Source organism: Parus major, chromosome 15 (genome assembly GCF_001522545.3).
Source record: "Parus major isolate Abel chromosome 15, Parus_major1.1, whole genome shotgun sequence".
NCBI lineage: Eukaryota > Metazoa > Chordata > Aves > Passeriformes > Paridae > Parus > Parus major.
In genome coordinates this window covers 7,670,100-7,693,015 of record NC_031784.1, presented here as the reverse complement: position 1 = coordinate 7,693,015, position 22,916 = coordinate 7,670,100, and the positions used below count along the sequence as shown (strand labels likewise).

The window sequence follows — 22,916 nt, the reverse complement described above, 5'->3', positions numbered from 1 at the left end:
GCCCATAAGCACAGGAAAGCCCCACCCTTGCCACTTGCCCGGGAGCACGGAACTCCGAGTTTCCTCTGATACATGGCTTGTGTGTGCTCCTGTGCCGGCTGGGAGGCACTCATGGGGTCGGTACAGCTGCCTGGGTCTTTGGGCTGAGATGGGAAACCAGCCCATGGCTTGTTTTACCTCTGCAACCCTCACCCCACCTTCTCTTGGTACCTGTAACCCAGCAACAGATTCCTACAAATCACTTAATCCAAGGCAATTATTTCTCTTGGGAAATACATGCTTAATAATCACAGGGCAACTGAACCTTTCTGCTTAGAGGCGTTTCCATTCCTGGTATTTCACTTTTGTCTGGTTTTTTTTCACTACCCCAGATATTAGCTTTTATCCTGGTTACTGGCAACAACCTCCATTTTTAATTAAACTATTCCCTGATCTTAAAAGTTTGTTACACAGACTACTTTTAATGAGACCACTGGTGGAAGGTGCTCACAGGTTTTCTTACTTGATTTACTGCTACATTGACTGACTCAGATGGGGGGTCTGAGGATAACATCAGCTTCAGCACATTGTGGTTTCTAATGGTGTTAAAGTCAAAACACTGGAAATTAAACTCCCAGAAATGAAAAAGTTCTACTTTCTAAAAAAGGAAATTCAAATCAGCATGATGTTTTATTTGGGGTGTTAAGTAAAGAAAATCCGTCCTTGTAAGTTAAACCCTTGCTGGAAAAGTCTGGATTCCTTTAAACTCAAAGGCACAATGTTCTTAGAGCAAAGTAGCTCTGTAACAAATGACCATTCCTGTCATTACATCTATTTCTGCTTCAGCTATGAATTAATTAAATTATTCTAAGGGGATACATAGGGGGGCTTTGCAGCCTGTGAAAATGGGCGGAAGTGGTATTTAAGCTGAGAACAATTGCACAGGAGCCATACTATAGCAAGAGGGGCTCTGGGATTAGAGGTGATTGTGTTTTTGCTCCTTTCCTGACAATCAGGACAAACACCAGGCACAGCTACTGGGAGGCTGCTAATGGGGGGTCCAGGCTCTCACCAGCATTGCTTGTCCTGCTGTATGTACCCTGTTCCATGGCACAGACCTGCTGTGCCCAGCCCTCCAGCCTTGCCAGGACTTTGCTCAGCCCCAAGGCCTCCCACCAGCAATGTTTGGGTAGATTCACCTTTGGGGATGTGAAATGTAGTGTGCAGAGCACTTGGTTTATAATATGTGGAGAGTCCCTTACCTAAGTGCTTCTGATCTTTCTAATCCCTAAAATATTATGCATCTGGGAGACAGAGGGGAAAATTACATTTGGGATCAATCTTATGCACAAACCTCATATTGTTTGTGTGAATAAGATGGAGTATGAGTCAAAAGATTAATTAAAAGCCCAATGATCTTGAGACAGCTTACCATAACTTTTGGATCAGACATAAGCAAAGGTGAAGAATTAGGAATCCTATTAGAGATAGATTTTGTGCCATATTTTGTATTCTAATTAGTGCTGAAATAAAGGCAGGGAGATTTACAAACACAGAGGGGTTAGGCAAAGGCTGTTCTTTATTTAGAAAGCCTGAGGTTTCTCAGTGAAGATTACTTCTTTCTGAATTTTCCTTTAAAATGCAATTATTTTCCCAACAGAAAAGATTCCATACTAGGATTGGACTCTTGTGTCCTCAGTGTGACACATCAGAAGACTGGCACATAGGAAGTGAGTTCTTGTCAAATGAGCAGGTTACTACGAAATGAAATTACTCAATTTCACCATAGGATTTATTTCACCATCATTTATTTTGGAAACAAGCTGAAGTGGTTAACACTAAATTGTCACTTCTTCTCTTAGATCATCTTTTGAGCAAAAACCAGAACAGAATTTTGCAAGAACAAGTAGTGTTCTCAGTTACTGGTGCTAATGATATAGAATCCAACACTTTTTTTAGTACAAGTGTTTCTGCTGCCCCTCAGGATTGAGAAATGGATGTTCCCTCTTAGTGGTGATGTGACTAGACTTAGGTAAAAGAAGGGAAGGAAATGGATATATGTAGGTGGAAAAATACTGAAAGAAGATATAAATGTGCTTCCAGACTTTATATATTTGCTGCTGTAGGTCCCTTTCCAGACACAGTGGCCCAGCCCTGTATCAGTCTCTGCTCTTTATACACACCTTCTGCTTGGGTGCAGCCAGGACTACACAGGATGGTAATGCTGAGACAGTGTTACAGATGCGTTCCACACTGAATGAGGAAAACAATAGTGGTAAACCATCATCCCCCCTCTTGAATTTCTTTGCACACAAACTTCTGGAGCAGTACTTGAAACTTCCCAGTGTTGGAATGGATCTTCATGTCTCTATTAAAGCACACCCTGTTGAGAACATTTCCAGTCGCCACAGTCAGGACCTGATGGGCTGCACTGGTGAGCTGCTGTGCACCCAACCCTTCAGCACCTTGTTTCTGGATTTAGCTTTGCAGACAACACTGTGGTGTCACTGGACAGCCATAACCCCATGTTAATAGTGTTCCAAGGAAGTTAATATGGGCAATGAAGGCCCTTTCCCAAAATTTAGAATGTCATGTAGATGAGTTTGATCATCCCACTCATCAGAAGATCACACTGAATATATGCTTAAGCCATGCCAGTTCAAATACTCTTTAATGCTATGGATGTATCTGGAGAACATAACATATTAAAGCTTGGATAGGCAGGATGAGGGGGAAGCTATAGGAAATACACATTGTTTCATGCCTAATGGTCCATTCTACATCACATTTCCTTCAGGACAACTATAGTTTAATTGTCCTCTTCCAGAGTTAGCCTCCTTCCACAGATTGTGGTGTACCAGGATCCTGGTAGATATCTTTCCCATGTCATTCTTGGGAAATCATATGAGACGTCAGATTGTAAAGAGTAGCGTCAGCAAGGACAAATGCCATTGTTTCAAATAGATATTGCAGATGTTGAAAGTAATTAGTAAAGACATCACCATGAAGTTACTGAAAACTATTCAGGGTTAGTGATGGGAAATATACTACATTTATCTCATGTCTCAAGAAACGTGCATTACTGAGAAGATGTGGGAGGTTTGGGACATCTCTTCTCGGCAGTGCAGCCCCTACATGTCTCAGACAAGCTTTGCTTTTGGAAATAACATGTCTCTTTGGTCAATCCTGATTTCATTTGTAAGAGGTAACTTTGCTTCTAGTGAGAGGAAAGGAGGCTGTTATTGGTGAAAAGATGCAAAATGTCTCTTATACCAGAGAATGTTTGTAGGGTTTTCTTACTGGTTCTTCATTGTCATAAGTACATCTCGAAAAGGAGGGCTTGTATGCACTTGTAAATGCAAAAGAAACACTTCTGTTCCTCTGAGACTACTATAAATCAAATATAATCTTAATTTCCTGTAGTTTGTCACTGAAAATGAGGCTTGGGCGTTTTTTGCAGCAAGGGTAAATAATTATCTGCTGCAGATTTTCTTGTAAAGTAGCTTGTGTCAGTAAATCATGGTGCATACACAGATAGTGGCTTCCTGTTCATACCCTGCCCAGGCTCCAGCTCTGATCTGCAGGTCTCTCATCAGTGAGACCAGCTTTCCATGGACCTGACATCTCTGATTCCTGGTGCAGCATGTCTGAAAAAATGAGGAAATTTTGATGTTAGAACAGTTCTCCCCACTGGTGATTCCATAGATAAAGCCCTGCACAAAAGAGTATCAAATCAATGGGAACTTCACCATTAAATTTCTGTCTTTCACCACACCCACACAAGTCTTACAAATTTACCCAGGGAATTCTAAATTACTTCATCTGACATTCCCACTAGCTACATTCAAAGTAGTTTTTTCTCTGGTAATCTTTTAAAAGAGTATGTCACCCACAGTGTGCAGCAGATTTATTTCTAAAAGGTTTGGACCTGGAGCCATGTACTGTAACTTGGCAAAGCATACACAGCTTCATATATGTTCAAAACACTTTGAATCAAACACAAACTGAAATCTTAAGGAAATGAAAAGGATTTATGTATATGATTAAGTTGTTTAATCAGCCCTTGGGCAATTTTATCTCCAGAGAGGATTGGGAGAATTCAAGATGCTCAGTGTCTTACACAAGTGAGTCAATATCTCCATGAATTGCTCTTATAGTGCAGCCATTACAGCAACCACACAGAATTTTAGGCTCAAACCCAAACATTTATCTATGTGAGGAAAAGATTGCACTGAAAGAAAATTGAGTTAAAAGGGATCTCACAACTTAACAAAAAAAAAAAAGACAAAAAGACAAAAAAAGACAGTTTTAAGAAGCATATCTTAAGGAAAGCAATGCCAAGGAATGTGGAGTACGTTTATCTATTAAAACTCAATTTAGGTTTCAGTTTATGTTGTATTTATTTCTTTATAATCAGTATCACCATTTTCTCTGGTAAGAACTGGAACAAAAGACACATAATGTCTTTTGGTAAATGTATGAGGTATTTCTCACTTACTAAGATGTGCCTCTACACGAAGCTGAGATTTGAATTCAAGGAAGGACTTCTGTGCTTTTGATAACGTAAACCCTGATATATCAGGAACTTTAAGAAAAAGCATTGGAACTTCCAAAGGAAAAACAAAACAAACTTCTGTCAAAAATATTAATTCTGGGAATGAGTGATTCACAGTCAGATTGCTGTTCACAGCATGAACAATTCTAAAGTACTTCAGCAGTGTTCTTCAGCAGAAGCACTTCTTCTGTTTGCACCTCTGCTAATATTGGTGTGAGAAGTAACAAACATGCAGCATGTGTTGGCAGAGTGGCTGCATTTGCTGTCTGCAGTGCAGCATTTCTCAGTCACACACCCCAAACAGTTCCAGTTCTGCTGCCTGGCACTGCTGTGAACTGCAGTTTCATAACAAGTCTCATAACAGGTTTCAAAAGTACATTTTCATCAAGTGAGTTATGCACTGCAACACTCATTGTCACAGGATGCTCTTTAATGCCAGAAGTTGGGATGGGTTCAAAAAGCAAGAAGAAAAATTCATGGAAGAGAGAACTATCAAGATAAAACTTCTGGCTCAGGAAGCTGCTGAGCTCCAGCTTGCCGGAAGCTGGGAGGATACACAGGCACCGTGTTACTTTTATCTTTTCCTAAGCATCTGCTCCTGGGCACTGCGGAGGCAAGGCACGGACTAGGACTGACCTCTGCTCTTACCCCAAGTGCCCTTCCTTACATCACTTTCTAGCCTAATGGGACTTCTTTGGAAGGACTGGCTTCCCTGAACACTTTGTGTGACAATTGGTCAGCGATCTGATTCAGCCCTGACTTGGGAAAATTGCCTCAGTATGAGTATGCCTCAGTAGTGAAGGATTTGAAATTTCTGGAAACTCTTTCACCCTTTGCACTAAATCCTGCCAAAGGAAAGGAGTGGCAGTCATGGGAAAGCACTAACTTCCACCTATCTCTGTGTTGATGACAGTCTGTAGTTTGGCATTGTCTATGCCAATTTCTTATCATTTCTTCAAATACTAAGCAGTTCTTTGTAATAGCAGTTCATCTGTGCAAAATCTTGTGTCCATCACAGTGTTCTAATTTAGTAACAGAAAAACTGCCACAGTTGTTCCTCTGGTGACAGTACAGAACACCTATATGGAAATCCATGGGCTAATTTAAAATAAAACATTTTTTCTAAGGAAGACTGAAATGCCATCTTTTAACTCCTCCAGGAAGGAAGTGTGTATCAGAACTTTGAGTTATAATATTACATTTTGTCCTAGGAAATGGAACTTGCTTGTTCTTTCACTGGCTTTTATCTTGTTCTTATTCAGATCCCATCAATGCTCAGTTGATAATATGAACACAATGTGAATTGCAAATAATGCCAGTCTGCCTTCAGCAGCATTTGTTTCACTTCCACATTTTCCTGTTGTGAGCTGCAAACCTGCTTGCTTGATGGATGGGAATACAGACATAACAGAAATGTTTCTTGGTATTCAATATTTTAAGCCAAAAGATTTGCTGCTGACAATAGGTCACACATACAAGCTGCCCTTTCAAAATGTGTGGATGTAGGTCCAGGAACTCTCCTGAACACGGTTCTTGCAGCTGGAAGGTTGGAAAAAAGCCTTTCCGGTACTTGTGCTAATGTGTTTTAGTTTTGACAGTGTTGCATTTAGAGTTTGGGCTATATAACACTTTCCCTATGAGAAAGGGATCTGTTTCTGTAATCTAACTGTATTTACACTCCAGGTTTGCCTGCTGGAGTCCCTGATGCCTCAGAGAACTTGCAGGCGAGAACTTCGCCCTTCAGCGGTGACAGCAACCAAGGCTCTCACAGAACCAGAGGGAAAGCTGTGTGAGGAGGGAACAGCGTAGGTAAAACAAGTACCTTGGGGTTTTTGTACAATATTCGGGAGAGGAATTTGCTTCATGTGTGAATGAACATCTCCAAACCAACCAGGCTCGTGTTACATACTGCATTACAGCCAAACAGCACTAAGTTTAAGCTCGATTTTCACACTTATCACACCAGCCAAGTTTTTCACTGAGCAGTATGGCTAAAACTCGCTGTAAGTGGAGCAATCACAAAACTCAAGGATGTTTGGGTAGAAAACAGTAACTAAACCATTCCGTGAAGATGTGGCACTTCGGAACATGGTTTGGCAGCAGCCCTGCCCCGCGGGCCGCCATGGCCGCGCCCGGCGGGGCGGGGGGGGGGACGCTCTTGCCCTCCTCTCGCTGCTCCCGGAGCCGCCTCGCTGCTGGCTCCGGCAGGGCCCGGACCATAGAGTGGCGCGGGGTAGGCGGGCGCTCTGCCGCGGTGGCTGGTGGGATGCGGGAGGGCTTTGGGGCGGAGCGGCGGATCGCGGCCTGGCGGCGGGAGCGGCCGCGGCCTCAGGTGAGCGCCGGGAAGGGGCCGCGTTCCCCGCGGTGGCGGCGGCGCCTTCGCCCCCACAGCGCTCCAGAGGCTCTCCTGTGCAGGGCACGGCCTCGGCCCTGCCTCCCGCCGCCGGTTGCGGAGAGGTTTGCGCGGCCGGTGTGTGGGGACGGGAGAAGTGCACCTGGGGCAAGAACCCCGGGACGCCGCAGTCGGGCCGTTTCGCGCACACCTTGATTTGTTTCTAAAGCAAGGCAAGGATTAATTTGAGATGCGGACGAGGCCGCGGTGCTGGGGTAGTCGGAGATGCGAGGAGAGGATGGAGCAGGAAGTGCTGTCTCCACTAGGCATTCCTCGAATGCTTTTAGAATTGCAGCACCCACCGTGGGATTGCGGCTGCCGGGAGCCGGGGATGCGGCGGGAGGATGCACAGAGCGACCTGTACCTGCTTTGGCAACAGGCCGGAGCCGTGCTTTACTTTTTTTGGTCTTTAATTGTTCACGTGTAGGTCAGAGACGTCATGGTATCCTGAGTCTTAAGCATGACTCTAGAAGTTATTTAAATACAAACTTACCAGTTTGCTGTGCGTTGGCAGTACATACACTATTATACTTGAGCTCTGTGGGTGAGAGGCAGAGCTGCCTATTTCCTGATGAATGATCATGGCTTATGTGTTTATCCTTTTAATTAAAAAGAACCCACCTGTTTTTCACAATTATAGGTCAGTTTAACAGTGCTTTTTGACTCAGTAACTCGGCCAAAATACTGTCAAAAGCTGCTTGCAGAGAAACAACACCATCCCTAAAACTGATCTTCTACAAGAACAGTATCATTGCCTCCTTTGTGCGTTCCAAGTGACTGTATTAATTGGAAAAAAGAGTACAAAATGAAGTTGTTTAGTCATATGTTAGCGTTGAAATGGAACTTTAAATAAAACGTTTAGGATTAGAGCTTTAGGTTTGTGTGTTGCTTTTTCTTGACCTTTTAAGAATAGTGCTTATACAGGTTGTTGAACTCTTGTTTGTCTTTGTTCCTTTTACTGTGCATATGTGTGCTGTTGAGTCACAGGCATGTTCCAAATTTCGATGCATTCCCAGCAGTAATCACTGTAAATTTCCTTGGTTCAAATACAATACCAGAAATCTGTAGAATTTAGGAGCTCTGAACATCAGTTCCAAGCCAGACCACTGGCTCACACGTAGCGTGGTCTGTTTGTAAAAGTCACAGCTGGGTTCTTGCATTTTTTTTAAATTCCATGCTTGGTGGAAGTGATACAGTCATTTTCCTGAATAAAGCAGAATTGTTAGTGTGCAAAGGAGCATTCCTTCAATTGATAATATCTATTTCTAATGAAGAAAAATGAAATCACCTGGGCTTTTTGATCTAGAGGGAGTGAGGGGAGGGGGTTTCCCACAGTGGAAGTGATGACATGCCAGGAATAAAGCATTTCACACAGAACAGGCTGTGCTAGACACACTTGTTTGAGCTCAGTGAGTCACAGAATCATGCATTTTTTTCTTTTATTATTGATGTGACTCAGTATTAGACATTTCTTCCTTGGTTTTTGTAGTTCTTTTAGTAAGAAATAACAAATACTGCTGTTTTACTGACATATATTGATGTTTCTGTCTACTTTAAGTCTGGAAAGTGACTTCAGAATGCCGATATTGTTGAGACCATTTCCAGCACTGGGAAACCTGTTTAAATCTGTCTGTGGCTATTAAATACTGTCAAAAATGTATCTGAGTTATATAGTCTCCAATGGAAAGAAAGAAGCCTCATTTGAGAAATCAGGAGGGCTGTTCTGCTTTTCGAGATGGTTGTGAGGTCACTCTGAAGTGATTATTTGAAAATGTTGTTTGATGTCCTTATATGGACACACTCTTTGTACATGTTTGGTAGTGCTTTCTTTGTGCTGGTTCCTATTAAGAAGCTCCCAGTCTGCCTGTTCCTCACAGTTTATTTCTTGCATCCTGACAGGAACAAAGGAAATGACCCATTTTCCTTCCCCTCTCTTTCTCTCTTACCAGCATACTGCTCTAAGCAGAGGATGGAGTGATGGCACGTTCCAGCTGCAGCTGAACTTGGTGGCACTTTGCTCCTTTACATTGCCAACATCATATTGTTCAGGATAGAAATTTGTTTGAATCCAAAATCAAACTTTATGTTATGCACTGTTCAAAAACAAGATTTGGACATTCCTATGCTGTAGTGTGTTGTTCCCTTTTTTTCTGCTCGGCCTGCTAAGTAAGGCACAGCATTATTTACAGATAAATTTTCACTGCTTTTTGCAAGTTGTTGCAAATGTATCTTATCTATGCCTTTCTCCTTGAACTGTTTTGTATGTGCTGTTTTGCTTATCTCATACTGATTGAAAGAGTACTTTGAAAATCTAAAGAAAACAGAACAGATACAGCTCTTGCTCTGATTTGCCTTAGTTGTGGGGTTTTTATTACATTTTCTTCTGGACAATTGATGAGAATTTAGATGTTAAAATTTCCAGGTGTGGGAGCTACCCAGAGTGTTGTCAGAGACTTCACATTGTTTTGATGTTTCAATCAGCTGTGTGCAGACAGAGCTGTGGCTTTCTGTGGTCACTGATGCACAACGGGGACTGGTCCAGCGCCAAGCTCTCACTTGTGAGTAGTGCTGAGAGTGCTGTGATTGTGTGGTGCTGTAGGAAGATTTAACATTTTGTTAATTCTGAGGTTTTGATTTGTACTGTATGGTAGAGCTTTGGGAAGGCAGCACATGGTCATCCGGGGAAGTTGTTTGGTGGAATGATTTTCGAGAAAACCTCATGAGGGCAGTATTAGGAATTGCAAAATGTCAAGGCTGAGCAACTGAGCTCCCAAATGAACCCTGGCACCTTAAGTGTTGAAGAACAGCAGGTGTTTCTGTGGGGTTTTTTGTTGTTGTTGAGGTAACTTGTATCTAGCACATTTCTGTTCTAACAAAAGACATTGGGAAATTACTAACTGGAAGTGTGAGCTGCAGTCATGGTGTGATCAGAGCAGCTGGGCTGCTGTTGGCTACAGCAACTTTTCAGTCAGAGTAAGACACAAGGTGATGTGGTTTGCCTTGTAGGAGACAGGTTTTGTAAGCTGTATTTGTGGAACATTACTTTATGTAAAAATATTCTTTATGAGATGACAGACTAATTTTGAAGCTAAATGTGTCATAATCAGTTGACAATAATTTTGACTCTTCTGCTTTTTAATCAAGTAACTTGAGTAATGCTACAATGGCTGTGACTATACTGTCATTTCAAAATAGAAGTAGGGAATTTGCCATACATACTGAGACCTGAATCATTCTCCCGTCTCTCCTTTATCTATGGGCCTGGGTGACTTCTCTGGCATTACTGTGAGAAATGGGTCAGGTATATCTACCTTGGTGCTCAGTAACTATGAGCTTTTCTAAATTTCTTGAACTATGTAACATTTTATTGATAAGGTGACAGCAGAGGTTTCCAAACTTAGAAACAAGATGTCAACAGAGCAATGAGTTACTTCTGTCAGTGTCTTTAAGGATCTGTGACAATGGTTGGCTGGAGGCTGGAATGAACCTCTAGCATACTGGTCAAAGGAAAATAAGCTCTGGTTTTCAAAAACATTCTTAAGGGATGTTTTGAGGAATACACAATTAGAGGATGACAGAAGATGATTAGAATCAGGACCTCCCTATTTTCCAGGCAGTGGATGCATTGGGCTTTCATCAGTAAGCAAATAAGCTGGGTATGGGGGAAAAGTAGTTGGAGGAGGAAAAAAACAACTTTCCTTGCTTATAGGGTAGCTGGTACCTGCACAGCTGCCAGGATTTTAGATGCCTGCTGCAAGGTAATGGAAATATCATGGGAGCTGAAGATCGGTTTTCTTTAAAATTCCAAGTGGCAATTACGCTAATTTCTATGTTTCCTTCAGTCCAGAGCTTGGTGTATCTCAGCCAGGATTTGACTGTCAAACTGCCAGTGTCAGAAACTGCACTGTATCCTGCTAAAATGATTCCTGCTACCCAACAGGAAAGTCTGAACACACAGGTGCCTGCATAGGTCACTTCCCTGCTTTCCCAGGCCAAGAGCTGCATTGTCAACAAAGCAAGCTGTGAAGTGCTCCTGCCGCTTCTGCGTTTCCTGTCCCTACTCTGGGGCTCTGCTCTAAATGAAAGGGCCTTGCTATTGCCCTGATAACTAATCTATAGCACAGCTAACATCCTTGAGTAAAGAGATAAGGGCTTGCCAAAGTCCAGCTGTTCTGGGTGTCTGGAACTAAAGAACAAATCTCTTTTGATAGTCCTTCACACTGGCATGATTTTTTGTGTCCTGCATGGGTTAGCCAAGTGTAGTGTCCTATTCAGCAACAGCACTTTGTAGTCACTGAAAATAATGTTATGTTCTGACCCTTACCTGGGAATCATGTAGGTGTCCTGTTCTCATGAGAATTTTTGGATGTGGTAGTAATTCCCAAATGTAATGTTTGGACAACCTTTGCATTACATTTGCCTATCTGTGAGCTCTCCTTCTGTAAAGACAGGATGGGTGAAAGTTTGTTATGATACTAAATTTTAATATTTTGCATTTTAAAGGAATATTTCTGTTTTGAAATTTGTAAGTATTTAAATTAAGTACTCCTGTGATTTATTTCAGAAGGAAGACATTATGATTATGGCTTGTTTGTTCTAGTAGTCCTTAAGTATGTGACATTCATTCTGGTAGAATAAAATGTAATTGTTCCATGCAATTCATCAGTTCAAAATTAATGTAATCTTCAAGTCAGCTAACATGCACTATGGCTTTTTTTCTTCCAGTGTCCGAAACTTGAAGTGAAGAAACATGTCTCAGTCAGGTGAAAAAGTAAAGGTAAAGAGATGACTGCATAGCCAAAATTTTGTCTAGAATCTGTTCAACTTCTGAAAACATTTGTAGTTTTACTGAAGTGATAAAATTGTGAATGAACCTATTGCTTCAGATGTGTTTCTTAAAAGGAACTGCTTAGTAGAAACAGAGGTTGTATGTCATCCTAGCGATAGACTTTCTGGTATTCACCTGACATTCAGTCACTGCTTACAAAGTTAAAATGGTATCTTCACCTGAGGAAATTGTGTATGACAAACATTCATTTCTAGTGTTTTTGCCCACCTGGATGGGCTTTAAAAGGATTCTTAGCAAATAAATAATTACCTTTTGATTTCCCTTGTATCCCTCTACACCTGGAAGTGTATGGCATTGTAAAAAAGCTGTTTTCATCATAAACTCATCAGTGAAGAAGACATTTGGTTCCAGGTAGTCCATAGGTCCCTATATCAGGTGGCTGCAGTTCTTATTTAGGCTCCTGCTAGGTTTTCAGTCAATGGGTAACAGATGGTGGAGCAGACTGCCCTGTTTATAGCCCAAATCTCTTTGATAAGTTTTTCAGGCATGTTTCTTTTCCTGCTTTTGTGTTAGAAGTTAAAGATTGTGAAGATAGGTGAACAACTTAACAAGCAAAAGATACATCTCTGTGTGATTTTATCTCAGTAATCCCCCCCTTAGTACAATGTTCTTGTTTTTTACCTGTGAGCATATGCATTATTTTTATAGAGGATGGTAGCAGCAGACACCAAATTTGAACAGAATTTTTTATTTTGAGCTGTATTAGTTCTTAAGATTCATAAGAGTGTGTTTTTGCAAGCTTGCAGACTTTTATTCAAGGGGAGATTTATTTTTTTTTTGTGTAGCTCAAGGCACCTATCTTGACTTCTATTTATATCAGCCCACTTGGTAAATGAGCCTTTTCAAGGTTGCTATTGCAGTAAAAAATGTTCCATTCTCTATTCTTCCTTGTGCTTTATATACCCCTGCATTTTATTGTGTAGAATCAAGTAAACTCTTTTCCAGTTTTTTAGGGGAAAAGGGATCTCATTTTTATTCAACCTTTGTTTTCTTGTCAGTTTTCCGACTCGGCAGGCTATGTGGGATTTGCTAATCTGCCCAACCAGGTTCACAGGAAATCTGTGAAGAAGGGCTTTGAATTCACACTCATGGTGGTTGGTAAGTGAGTTCCTTAAGTATTCTTGACTGTTACACAACATTTCTTTCACATAGATGTATGCATCTTCCTACTTAGCAATTGACTGTTACACAGTAGAAAAAGCTTTGAACCTCTATACACTTTCTAATTACATCTGTTACTATTTTGTCATGTTTAGTAGGAGGGAGTATTTATAGTGATTAAAGATGATGAGTGGAAGAAAGGACACTTCTGCATTCCTGATTCATCATCAGATGACAGGGGTAGTTGTTTAATCTTTCTTTTGCTCTTGTTTCCCCATTGAAGACAGGAATGCACACGAGTATCTTGCTGTTGAAATGGTGATGCTGCTGTTGTATTTTGTGCTCTTCTGTACTGACTCACTCTGGTGTCAGAGATAAACCTGTAATTTGCCTTTTCTGTCAATGAGCACCTCTGAGACTCTGATGGAGAGTGCTTTAAGCACAAAGCTCTCCCAAGTGATGTGTTGAATTGTGTATGTGCAAAGGGAGTCCACAGTACTGTCACCCTTTTGTAGCACTTAGTGAAAAATGAAAATGTATTCTGTAGTACCATTTGGGATTACTTGGTGACAGTATTCAGCAGTGTTTGTGAGATATATAGGTTATTTGTGATAATTGTAGAGTTCTTGCGTCGTGTAGTTTGTGATGAGAAATACAGATAACTTCTTCATCTCTAAGATCAGGTTAATAGCATCTAAAATAATATGGCCAGTTGGTCTAAATATTGACTCCTTTGATTCCTTGAGTTAGGAAATAAGTGATTTTTTGAAACTCAGATTTAGTAGTTAAATGTACATGTTTAACTTTGTTACTTAGATGTGGGACAAAGTTTTTATCATTTGAAGTTACAGAATTATGAAACTTCTCAGGTGAATTTTGAATAATTTGTTTTATCATTTTCAGTTTCATAGAACCTATATGGGCTTAACTGTAAGGGTGCAAACTTGACTATTATTTTAGGATTGCTTTATTCATTTGTCTTCTCAGCAGTATTCCAGATTCAATTTCTAGCTTAGGAAAACCTTCAAGCTCTCAGAATTTTTCAGCAGGAGAGTTACAGCTCCTGATTTTGTAAGTTTAAATGAAAAAACCTGTAATTTCCCTTAAGTAACTGAACTATCTCTAGATCTATAGTCCAAATGCTGTGTGACCTTTCAGCATTTATTGTGACATCTGTTACAGCAAACTTACAATTTTCACGTAACATTTATGAAAACACTGGAGGCTATTTTCCGGTGTTTTCAAAGTGCTTAGCTGAACCTTTGATGTTTCTATATCAAAAGCTAGGGTGGATCCTGATGAACAAATTATTTTTCCCCATAATGTGGACTTGGAGGAAGACAAGGTGCTTTAAAAATCTTTGAGTAAAAAGTGTATATGCTTAATAACCTGAATTATTTTGTTTGTAGGTGAGTCTGGCTTAGGAAAATCCACTTTAATTAACAGTCTGTTCCTGACTGATCTTTATCCAGAACGTTATATTCCTGGAGCTGCAGGTAAATGTGGTTTTGCAGTTCCTCCAGCACATTCCACCCTATAAAATTTCATGGTCTTTCAATTAATATTGCTTCATTCTTCACACATTATGCCACTTTGTCATGCTGTATTTAAATTTTCTAAATTATGTTTTGTCCAGCTGTCATTTTCTTATTTAGATTTCCTTTCAAAGACAGCTTTTGTTTCTTTATCAGCTGCTATTAAAAAAACCACCTCCCAGACCTTTTAGGTATCAATATACCTAAATGTGGTTTTGCTCTAATTGCCATTTCTTCTTACTGCTTTTTGTCTGTAGTGCTTTAAATCCTGGTTGGAGGTGTAAATAACATTTTGACAAAGACTCTAATGTGCTTTTGAGTATTATGATTTTATTTTTGCATATTGTCATAAGTAAACCCATGTTTTAGTTCATTGTTCCTTGTTTACTTACAAAAACGTGGTGTTAAAATCTGCTTACTGCTTTGCGTACTTTGATAAAATAGTTTATGTCATGCAGGTTACAACACACTTGAGCTTGCAGTTTCTCCTCTATTGCTCTCTCCTGTGGGGTCTCTGCAGGAACTGATAGGCAAATAACAATCCAAATATTCCTTTATTTTAGAGAAAATAGAGAGAACAGTTCAAATCGAAGCTTCTACAGTAGAGATAGAGGAGCGAGGGGTGAAGCTGCGTTTAACTGTAGTTGACACACCAGGATATGGAGATGCCATTAACAGCCAGGACTGGTATGTGTGTAAATACTGCTTTGTTAATAAAGTGTGTGTCTCACACAAACACTATTCTAGTGTGTCTGGTACTTTCTTCAACTTCCAGTTTCAATTTTCTAAACACTTTTGATGTTTTTAGAAGTTTTGTAGGCTGTGTCTATGGGTCTGCTGCAAAATTAACAGCCTGTCCTTCAAAAAGTTTCTCTGAGCACTGCAGTCAGCTTTCTGTCTCTGTGGTCATTCCAATAGGACAAAATTCTGGTGAGGGGAAACTTTTTGTCTTTTACTTTCTGTGTCTCTGGTCCATCCAGTTTCCATGTTTTTGAGACAATTAATTTCATTCCCTGTCCTCTATATTCATTACCAGCAATTTGGGTGGAACTGGTGTTATTTTATGAAGTTACCACTTGGCTCTCTCTGGTCTAAATATTACCAATGATCTTTAATGGATGAAATAATTATCAGCAGATACAGTGGAAAATACATGTAATTTCTTTGGCATAATGATTACAAAGAAGCAAATTTATAAAGCAGTGAGAAAGGAAGGGGACAATTTGTAACAAATTGCTAAGTTCATCAATGTAATTTCCAAATGACCCCGTTCAGGCAATTCTCTTTAACTGTGGAAAGCTGATGAATTTTTTCAAATGAAGATGAGATATCCTTCCTGGGATGCTTCTAGTTTCAGTGGATTAAAACTTTGAATTTTCACATGGTTGTCTTTTAAGAAGTACTAACAATATTTATTTTACTTAGTTGTTAATTTTGTTGAAACTTTATTTGTGGTGATGGTGGTAATCCCAAGGCAAACAAGGAGCACTGTGCAGAGAAATGGAGCATAAAGCTAATGCAGGTTGACTTGAGTACTTCACTATAAGTTAAAGACCAGGAAAGAGAAAGTAGCAGATAAAATAAACATATATAATGCTAATAGAATGTTTTGCAATCTTTCATTGACAGATAGATGTATCTGCAGTGTTCTTATTATCAGACAGTTTTTCTCTTCTTTCTATGGTGTGGATGTAGGAGCACACAGCAAGAATGAAGGCAGTGAAGTTCTGTAATACACTAAATGAAAGTCTGAAAGTGAAGCTCTAGTGAGATTTTTATTTTCCTTCCACTTTTCCTACTTTAGTAAGTTGAAAAAAGTTGAACTCTTGGAACAACACAAAGATATCTTTTTGGGCTGCATCATGGTCTTGCTTATTTTGTGCACTGTTGACTAGAGCTTCCTTCCGCTGGAGCTGAGAGCTCTGCAGCCTGTGCATTGTGTTATAGAGAGCTCTTCCTGTTGATTGTGTTCTAATGCCCTTTGTTTATTCTGCTCAGATGTTTCTTAGAGACCTACGTGTTTCGATTTTCCCCTTTCTTTTGGAGGTTTTCTGAATAGAATCATTCTGCGGTGATTCAGACCCGACTAGAACAATTTATATGTAATTTTCTGTGATGAATCTGGAACATCAAATATGCTACAGGAGGAAATAGCACTTACATCCTACATAATAAAAAGATGCAGTTAATGATATCTCTTCAGTCTGCTTATGTCACTTGAAAAGCCTTTCAGCCATGGCAAGTGTCATTTTGACAAAGTATGTTAATCTTTACAGGATGTCTCAGGGACTTGGATGGACAGACCCTTTGTTTTGAACTGTAGTGAAGACAAACCCATTGCAACCACCTTCCTTCCTTGGTAGTTCAGAGGAAGGAGCAAGTTCATGTTCTTGAACTTATGTTTATGTTCCAGCAGCATTTGCTGCAGTTGTGGTTCACTGGTAGATAGTGCTGATCATAATCCAAGTTTTATAAAGCTCTTTTTTTTAGGAAGGCTGCAATTTGTGCAGACTATTTTGAGGTGACAAATTTTACTAAGGCTAATTTTGAACACAGGTAAATCAAACTGACACAATGTCTCTAGGAGACAGCAATCACTGGGAGTGTTTCAAATATTGTTCTTCTGAGTAGGTTCCTAGTGGCTTTTAGTCACTGTGCATTGATGAAAGGGCTAAATTTTAGAGTTTGACTTTCATGGATGGGAGCTGAGGTAGATTTTTATGTATTTTGTGTCAAAGAAAAATCCTGATGAGGATTTCGTGCTACTAGGAGTGTGCCCAGGAGGTCCACTGGGTTTGAAAAACAATGGTGTTGGACTGGGAAATGATTTGTTACAGATTTAGTACAACACATTTTCTGAAGCAGAGTAATTCTTGTTTTCTGGATGCTGCTGTACTTGAAACAAGATGATAAGAAAGGTGGAAGTGAACCACGGTTAACTGTGGTGATTTTTTTTAAGATTCTGTGCGAAGCTTTAGTGCTGGCTGGAGTTATGTACTTTAGAATCAGACCCACACCTAGGATTGCTCATGGCATCAGTTTAGGGGTGTGTTTGGAGAACAGCAAAATTCCTTATGGTGGGAGGTTTGATGCATTCAGCATCTTTCAATGTGTAAGTACATTGGGATCAAGAGAGAAGCATGTCCTTAAAATAATATCTTTCATGAGGAGATAGGGGATCTAATCAGGAGAGGAAAAAAAATGCTTGATGCTTAGATTTGCTTTGATATCTGTCCTCAAAAAAGTGGTTGACAAAACCAGACTACAGGTGAACTTGTTAGGTATTGCTGATCACACTCTTTATTTCATCTTGCTTGTGGTGTCACAGGTCATTCTTTGATAGCTGCTCTCTGCTCTTTGGCTGCTACTAAATTCTTCTTGTTTAGTTTTTTTTAACTGACTAAGGTTATATTTTGTGGGTTTTGGCAGCTTGGTAATATTGTTCATTTTCTCCCAGTGGGCTTAAATGCAGTGTTTGCGTTGTTTGCTGTTACAATACAGGATGTGCTATCTCCTAAGCAATGACAGCACTGTGGTATAAGCCAGGTGTTTCCCGGAAGTCAGGAGGTACAGGACACCAACACCATATTTCTATGGAAAAATTATAGCTGTTAGACCTAGAAAACTGCACGTAAACTAATCACATTGCCAGAGAAATGTGTGATAGTTCTTTCCTATTGTTAGTGTTTGGTTTCTGTCCTAGTATTTGTATGTCTTTAGTCTTGTGGCCTTTTACCAGCTAAGAGAAGTAGTGAAGATTAACAGGAACAAAAACCATATTGATGTGTCTCAGCATGTTTAGGTATTAAGTTGCTGTTTCCTAATGAGTAGCACTAAGGTCAAAACCCAATAAATTCCATCTTTTGCTTTGTTCTGTATATTCTGTAATATGACTAAGAACAGCCAAATCTTGCAGTGATGTAAACATGTGTATATATATTCTACTGTGGATTTATTCCTTCTCAATCTAAAAGCCAAAAGAGAATCAAATTCCCTCCAGGATCTCTTCCATCATTCTTGTTACTTTCTTTTGTTATCTCCTTTGCAGCTATGCAGCCCTGGGTCAAACATTGCTGCCTATTGCAGTGTTTGCCAGTATTCTGTGTTCATTTTCCAGATTATTAATTTGTTTGTCTGTTATCTGCTCTGTTTCCTCCATAAATGTCTCTCATCAAGTTTGTGCTATCTCAGCAACAGAAGTATGGATGTTCCTGTTTCTCAAGTTAAGCTTTCTGTTTCATTTTTTCTCAAGTAGTTTAAGACATGTTCATGATAGACAATCATCTGCCTAACCTTATCTACATCAGCTGTTCATTTCCCTTCCCTGCAGTACCCAATATAAAGTGTCCTTTTATATTAACAGTGTTTGCAGATGTCTGCATGCTCTGGAATAGCTTAAAATGATCTTCTTAGTTATGCATTGTGTTTTCTCTCTAATCACTGCTCTCTGTGTCTGATTAATCTATGTGATCAGATTTTGTGCTCATTTACTTCTTTGTAGGAAATGTTTTAAGTTGCCTTGAACTAAGGAATTATTTTTCTTTGCTGACAGAAAAGAATTCTGTAAGGTAACAAAAATAGCTTAATAAATCATGTGATGCTTGAGTGCATGACTTGCAAATGTATTTGTACTTAATTCAAACAGACTAGAATACCAGAATTTTCATAGGTAACTATAGAAACCTGGCTCTAGGGTCAGGATTGTAAATCAAGAGGATATCCGGGATATGTCATTTGTCAACTGGTTTAGAAACAAATCTACAGCCCCTACCCCCAGAAAAAAAGGCAGAAAATCCTCAGTCTTCTGTTCCTGTGTTGTCTCAGCACAGAGTGGTTTTTTCTGAGCTTGCTCTTGAACTTTTTATCCAGTGAACAGAGTAACACTTGAAACTGGCTCCAGGCATAAGTTGACACTTGGTGGTTGTTATGATAACACCCTTTTGCATTATCAAAATATTTTTCCTCAGTACTAGATAAAATGCTAGGAAGTTGAATTTTTTGTAACAGTAGTGTTTTTAATAAAAGTGTGTTTCTCCTTCTGTTCTTATCTTTTTATGATTCTTTCCTTGCTATTTAAAGCTGATGTAAGATGCCTCTCTTTCTCTCCCCCTCCCATACCACAGCTTCAAAACAATTATTCACTACATTGACAACCAGTTTGAGCGATACCTGCATGATGAGAGTGGTCTGAACAGGCGCCACATCATAGACAACAGAGTCCACTGCTGCTTCTACTTCATCTCTCCTTTTGGGCATGGGTAAGAAAAAGCTTGAGCTTTGGTATTTTAAGGTGTTGTACCTTCATAACAGTTTATAAATCTATTCATTACTTGAACTGGTAACTTAGCAGTAATGTTAATTGAGTTACCAACCTGTCCATTAGCCAGTGCAATTAAAACAGTCTTTGGAGATTAGTGCTCTCCTTTACTTTGTCCCCTTTGGCATTTAATATTGTCTCAAGGCAGTCACTACTGCATTGTTCATCACCCAGCAACATAAATGTTTTTAATATCCTCTTCATTGTATAGTGACAATTTTAATTACAATTTCAACTTTGCACAACCAAGTTGATAAGCAAGGGCATTAAGCTTAATGGCTTAATTTATTATGAAAATATTTTTTTATGTGGACATTTGAAATAAATCGTTTTTAATACATTTGATCTGTTATAAAACAAACAACACAAGACCCCATGCCTATTTTAAATCTTTTTTTTTTTCCCTGCTTGTTGGCAGACTGAAGCCATTAGATGTAGAGTTCATGAAGGCTCTTCATGGAAAAGTCAACATTGTCCCTGTGATTGCCAAGGCTGACACCCTGACGCTGAAGGAGAGGGAGAGGCTGAAGAGAAGAGTAGGTCTAACACTTGATCATGAGAACAGAGCAACCCATACAATATTAAAGCCAAATATAAAGTAACTTCAAACTGAAGAGAGGTGAATGATATTGGCCAAGGACTTAATCTTCCGAAAGTGTGAAGTGGGAAATCTTCACTGAGGTCTGATGTGCTTTCCCAGTTACACTTGCTGAGAATGTGGCTGTTCTTGGCTCCATGTATCTTTGCAAAGCAGTGCACCCAGCAGGGCAGGTTTTAAGCAACACAGCTTGTAACAAGGGTTCAGACAGTCCTGAAAGGAGAAGTGGAGATGTTTCAGACTGATTCTCTGAGAGCTGTGGCCTTGAGTGCCCCTTCGTGCTGGGAGTGCATTATGTGTGTTCTGAGGGCATATCTTTAGTTTCATCCAGAAGGGTTGTGTGCTCTGCTGTGTGGTTTGTAGCAAAATGTGGTTGGAAACTATTTAAATAAGTGCACCCATGGTACAAACTAAAACATTAATACAGAGACAGGACAGTTGGGTTAATATATGAGCAGGATGCTCTTGTGGCTCTGTTGTTATAGGAAAATGCATGTCATTGTGTGAAGATTTTTTCTGCAGGGTTTTCTGTTCATCTGAAACACTAGGACATACTCAGGGCTGCAGTGGAGACCATCTATCTTTCCAGACAGTGGTTCTAAAATCATTCTTTGCTTTGCAAGGTTTATTTGGTATCTTGAAATTTTGTTTATCGGCAAACCTTTCCAAGACAGCCCAGCTTTTGCCAGATATGACATTGTAGTGAATTAAATAGAATTATGTCAATATTTGTGGTTGTACAAGTCTTTAACCTTAAATTGAATTTCCATTTTATCTCATCATCTGAGCAATGAATGTAAATATTAAATCTGTTCTGGTTTATTCTCTTTGATTGAGAATGACTTAATGCACCTTGTTAAAGGAATGGGTAGGTGGTGTGTTTATATTATGTGTGCTTAGAGGTGGCCCAGTAAAATTTATTGAGATCACAAGCTTTTCAGGTTCAATTGACTCAAAACCAATACAATAATTTGTAAAGTCTACCTGGTTTGAACCCTACAAAGCCTATGAATTTTTACAAATTTAATGACTTAATAATGTAGAGATAATTTTGACTTCTAAATTGCAGTCTATATTTTACACCAGAGTAAACCTTTTTATGGTAGGATATCTTTAATATTACATTTTCATGCAGGGCATAATAATTGTTTTGATTGTCACCCTGTGACTTCCTTTAGGTCTTTAGAATGTTTATTGGATCTTTATTCCAAGGGGGTTTGTGTTGGGAGTATTCTTCTGTTTTCTTTAGGAGGGACTGCAGTTTTATTTAACTGGGAAAATAGTATAGATAAAATCATGCTTGCAAAGCAGCACATTAGCTGAACTTCACCTAGATTCAGAGGATTTGTTTGGAACTTTTTTGACTGAACCAGTGCCACAGTAGCAGATGCAGCCATGGTTTGTGTGGGTGTGTAAAGAACTACAATTTGACAAGGTGAGGTACTTCTGGCATTGCTGCTGTGTTTTATAAAGCTCAGTGATGTAAGAAAACTTGTCCAAGAAAAGGAATGAATCCTTCACAGCTGAGAAAATTAAAAGTGGGGACAGTTGTGACTGTATAAACCTTGTCTGCAATGCAGGCAAACATCCACTGAGGAGGGGAGGAGATACTTGTACAGAAATGAGCAGCTTGCTGGTGAACCAGCTGAAAGGAGGGAGGAAATTTTTAGAAGTTCATTCATTGAGACAAGAAGGACCTTTACATCTTGCTGGGAGAAATTCTGTCCAGGAATTCTGAGTTTTTAATTTTGTATTATAACAAATACTATAAAGTAATGGCTGGTGCACTGCATTAAAACTGAAAGAACTCATAGGGAAATGCTAAAACAAAAATATGGCTGATTGTGCAGGTTTTATTGCTTTTCCTTTTCTGTTACTCTGCTGACTTTGTGAAAGATTTTAATCTCACATAGTTTGTGGAGCCACTACTTTTTATAAAACCCCCTGTATTCACTCTTTCAGCAGTGTACTTCAGGCACAGTGTTCATAGTTGCTTATTTTTTGGTTCAGCATTTGGGAGCAGAATGATTTTGAGGGATTTGAAGAAGGCATTTAAGTGGAACATGAATTATTTTAAAATAGAATTCACGGGGAATTTAACTTTTAACTAACTAATCTTTAAACCAGTCTGGACTTAGACATATGGACACCACATTTATGCACTGGCTAAGTACAAGAAGATGAAGGGCATCTGTAGTCTGAGGGAGTGGTTAGGGAGCAGGTAAACAAGTTTTCATTATTTTTATACTGCTGGCAAAGGTCACTCTGCAAACTGAGTTTATATTAAGTCAAATGTATAATGTGCTTCCAAAGCTTTGAAAATCAAAGCTACTGTATATTGTTCTAACTCAAAGCATCTTGGCCAACACAGTCTCTAATCAAGAATAGGAATCAAAGTCCTGCTTTGCTGACGCAGCTTGAAGTCTTACTTTTTTTAGATGTTTCTGCCATTTGGCCGTCAATCTGAAGTAAAATGTTTTTGTTTTGCCGCTATGGACTAAGCAGCAAGATTAGCTTGTGGTGCTTGCAAAGGAAACCCAGCTTGGAGTAATTCCTGTTTGGGCTTTCTGGAATTCAAAGTTATTTTTTA

General features: G+C 39.5%; 1 protein-coding gene across 5 annotated transcripts in view; it reads left to right on the top strand.

Annotated features, from left to right (window-relative positions):
* Nucleotides 1-6,797: 6,797 nt before the first annotated feature.
* The window catches only part of LOC107211752 (septin-2), a 34,805-nt gene continuing 18,686 nt past the window's right edge, over nucleotides 6,798-22,916 (top strand). For 2 of the 5 annotated variants that reach the window (XM_015644172.2, XM_015644168.2), the window contains exons 1-7: nucleotides 6,798-6,866; nucleotides 11,652-11,703; nucleotides 12,774-12,873; nucleotides 14,286-14,372; nucleotides 14,975-15,098; nucleotides 19,535-19,669; nucleotides 20,147-20,264. In XM_015644172.2, the coding sequence (XP_015499658.1) occupies nucleotides 11,677-11,703; nucleotides 12,774-12,873; nucleotides 14,286-14,372; nucleotides 14,975-15,098; nucleotides 19,535-19,669; nucleotides 20,147-20,264 (591 nt within the window). In that variant the 5' untranslated portion in view covers nucleotides 6,798-6,866; nucleotides 11,652-11,676. Of the gene's footprint in view, nucleotides 6,867-7,078; nucleotides 7,100-9,180; nucleotides 9,485-10,713; nucleotides 10,885-11,651; nucleotides 11,704-12,773; nucleotides 12,874-14,285; nucleotides 14,373-14,974; nucleotides 15,099-19,534; nucleotides 19,670-20,146; nucleotides 20,265-22,916 lie in introns of those variants that run through there. The other 3 variants (XM_015644171.3, XM_015644170.3, XM_033518128.1) reach the window with 3 other exon arrangements.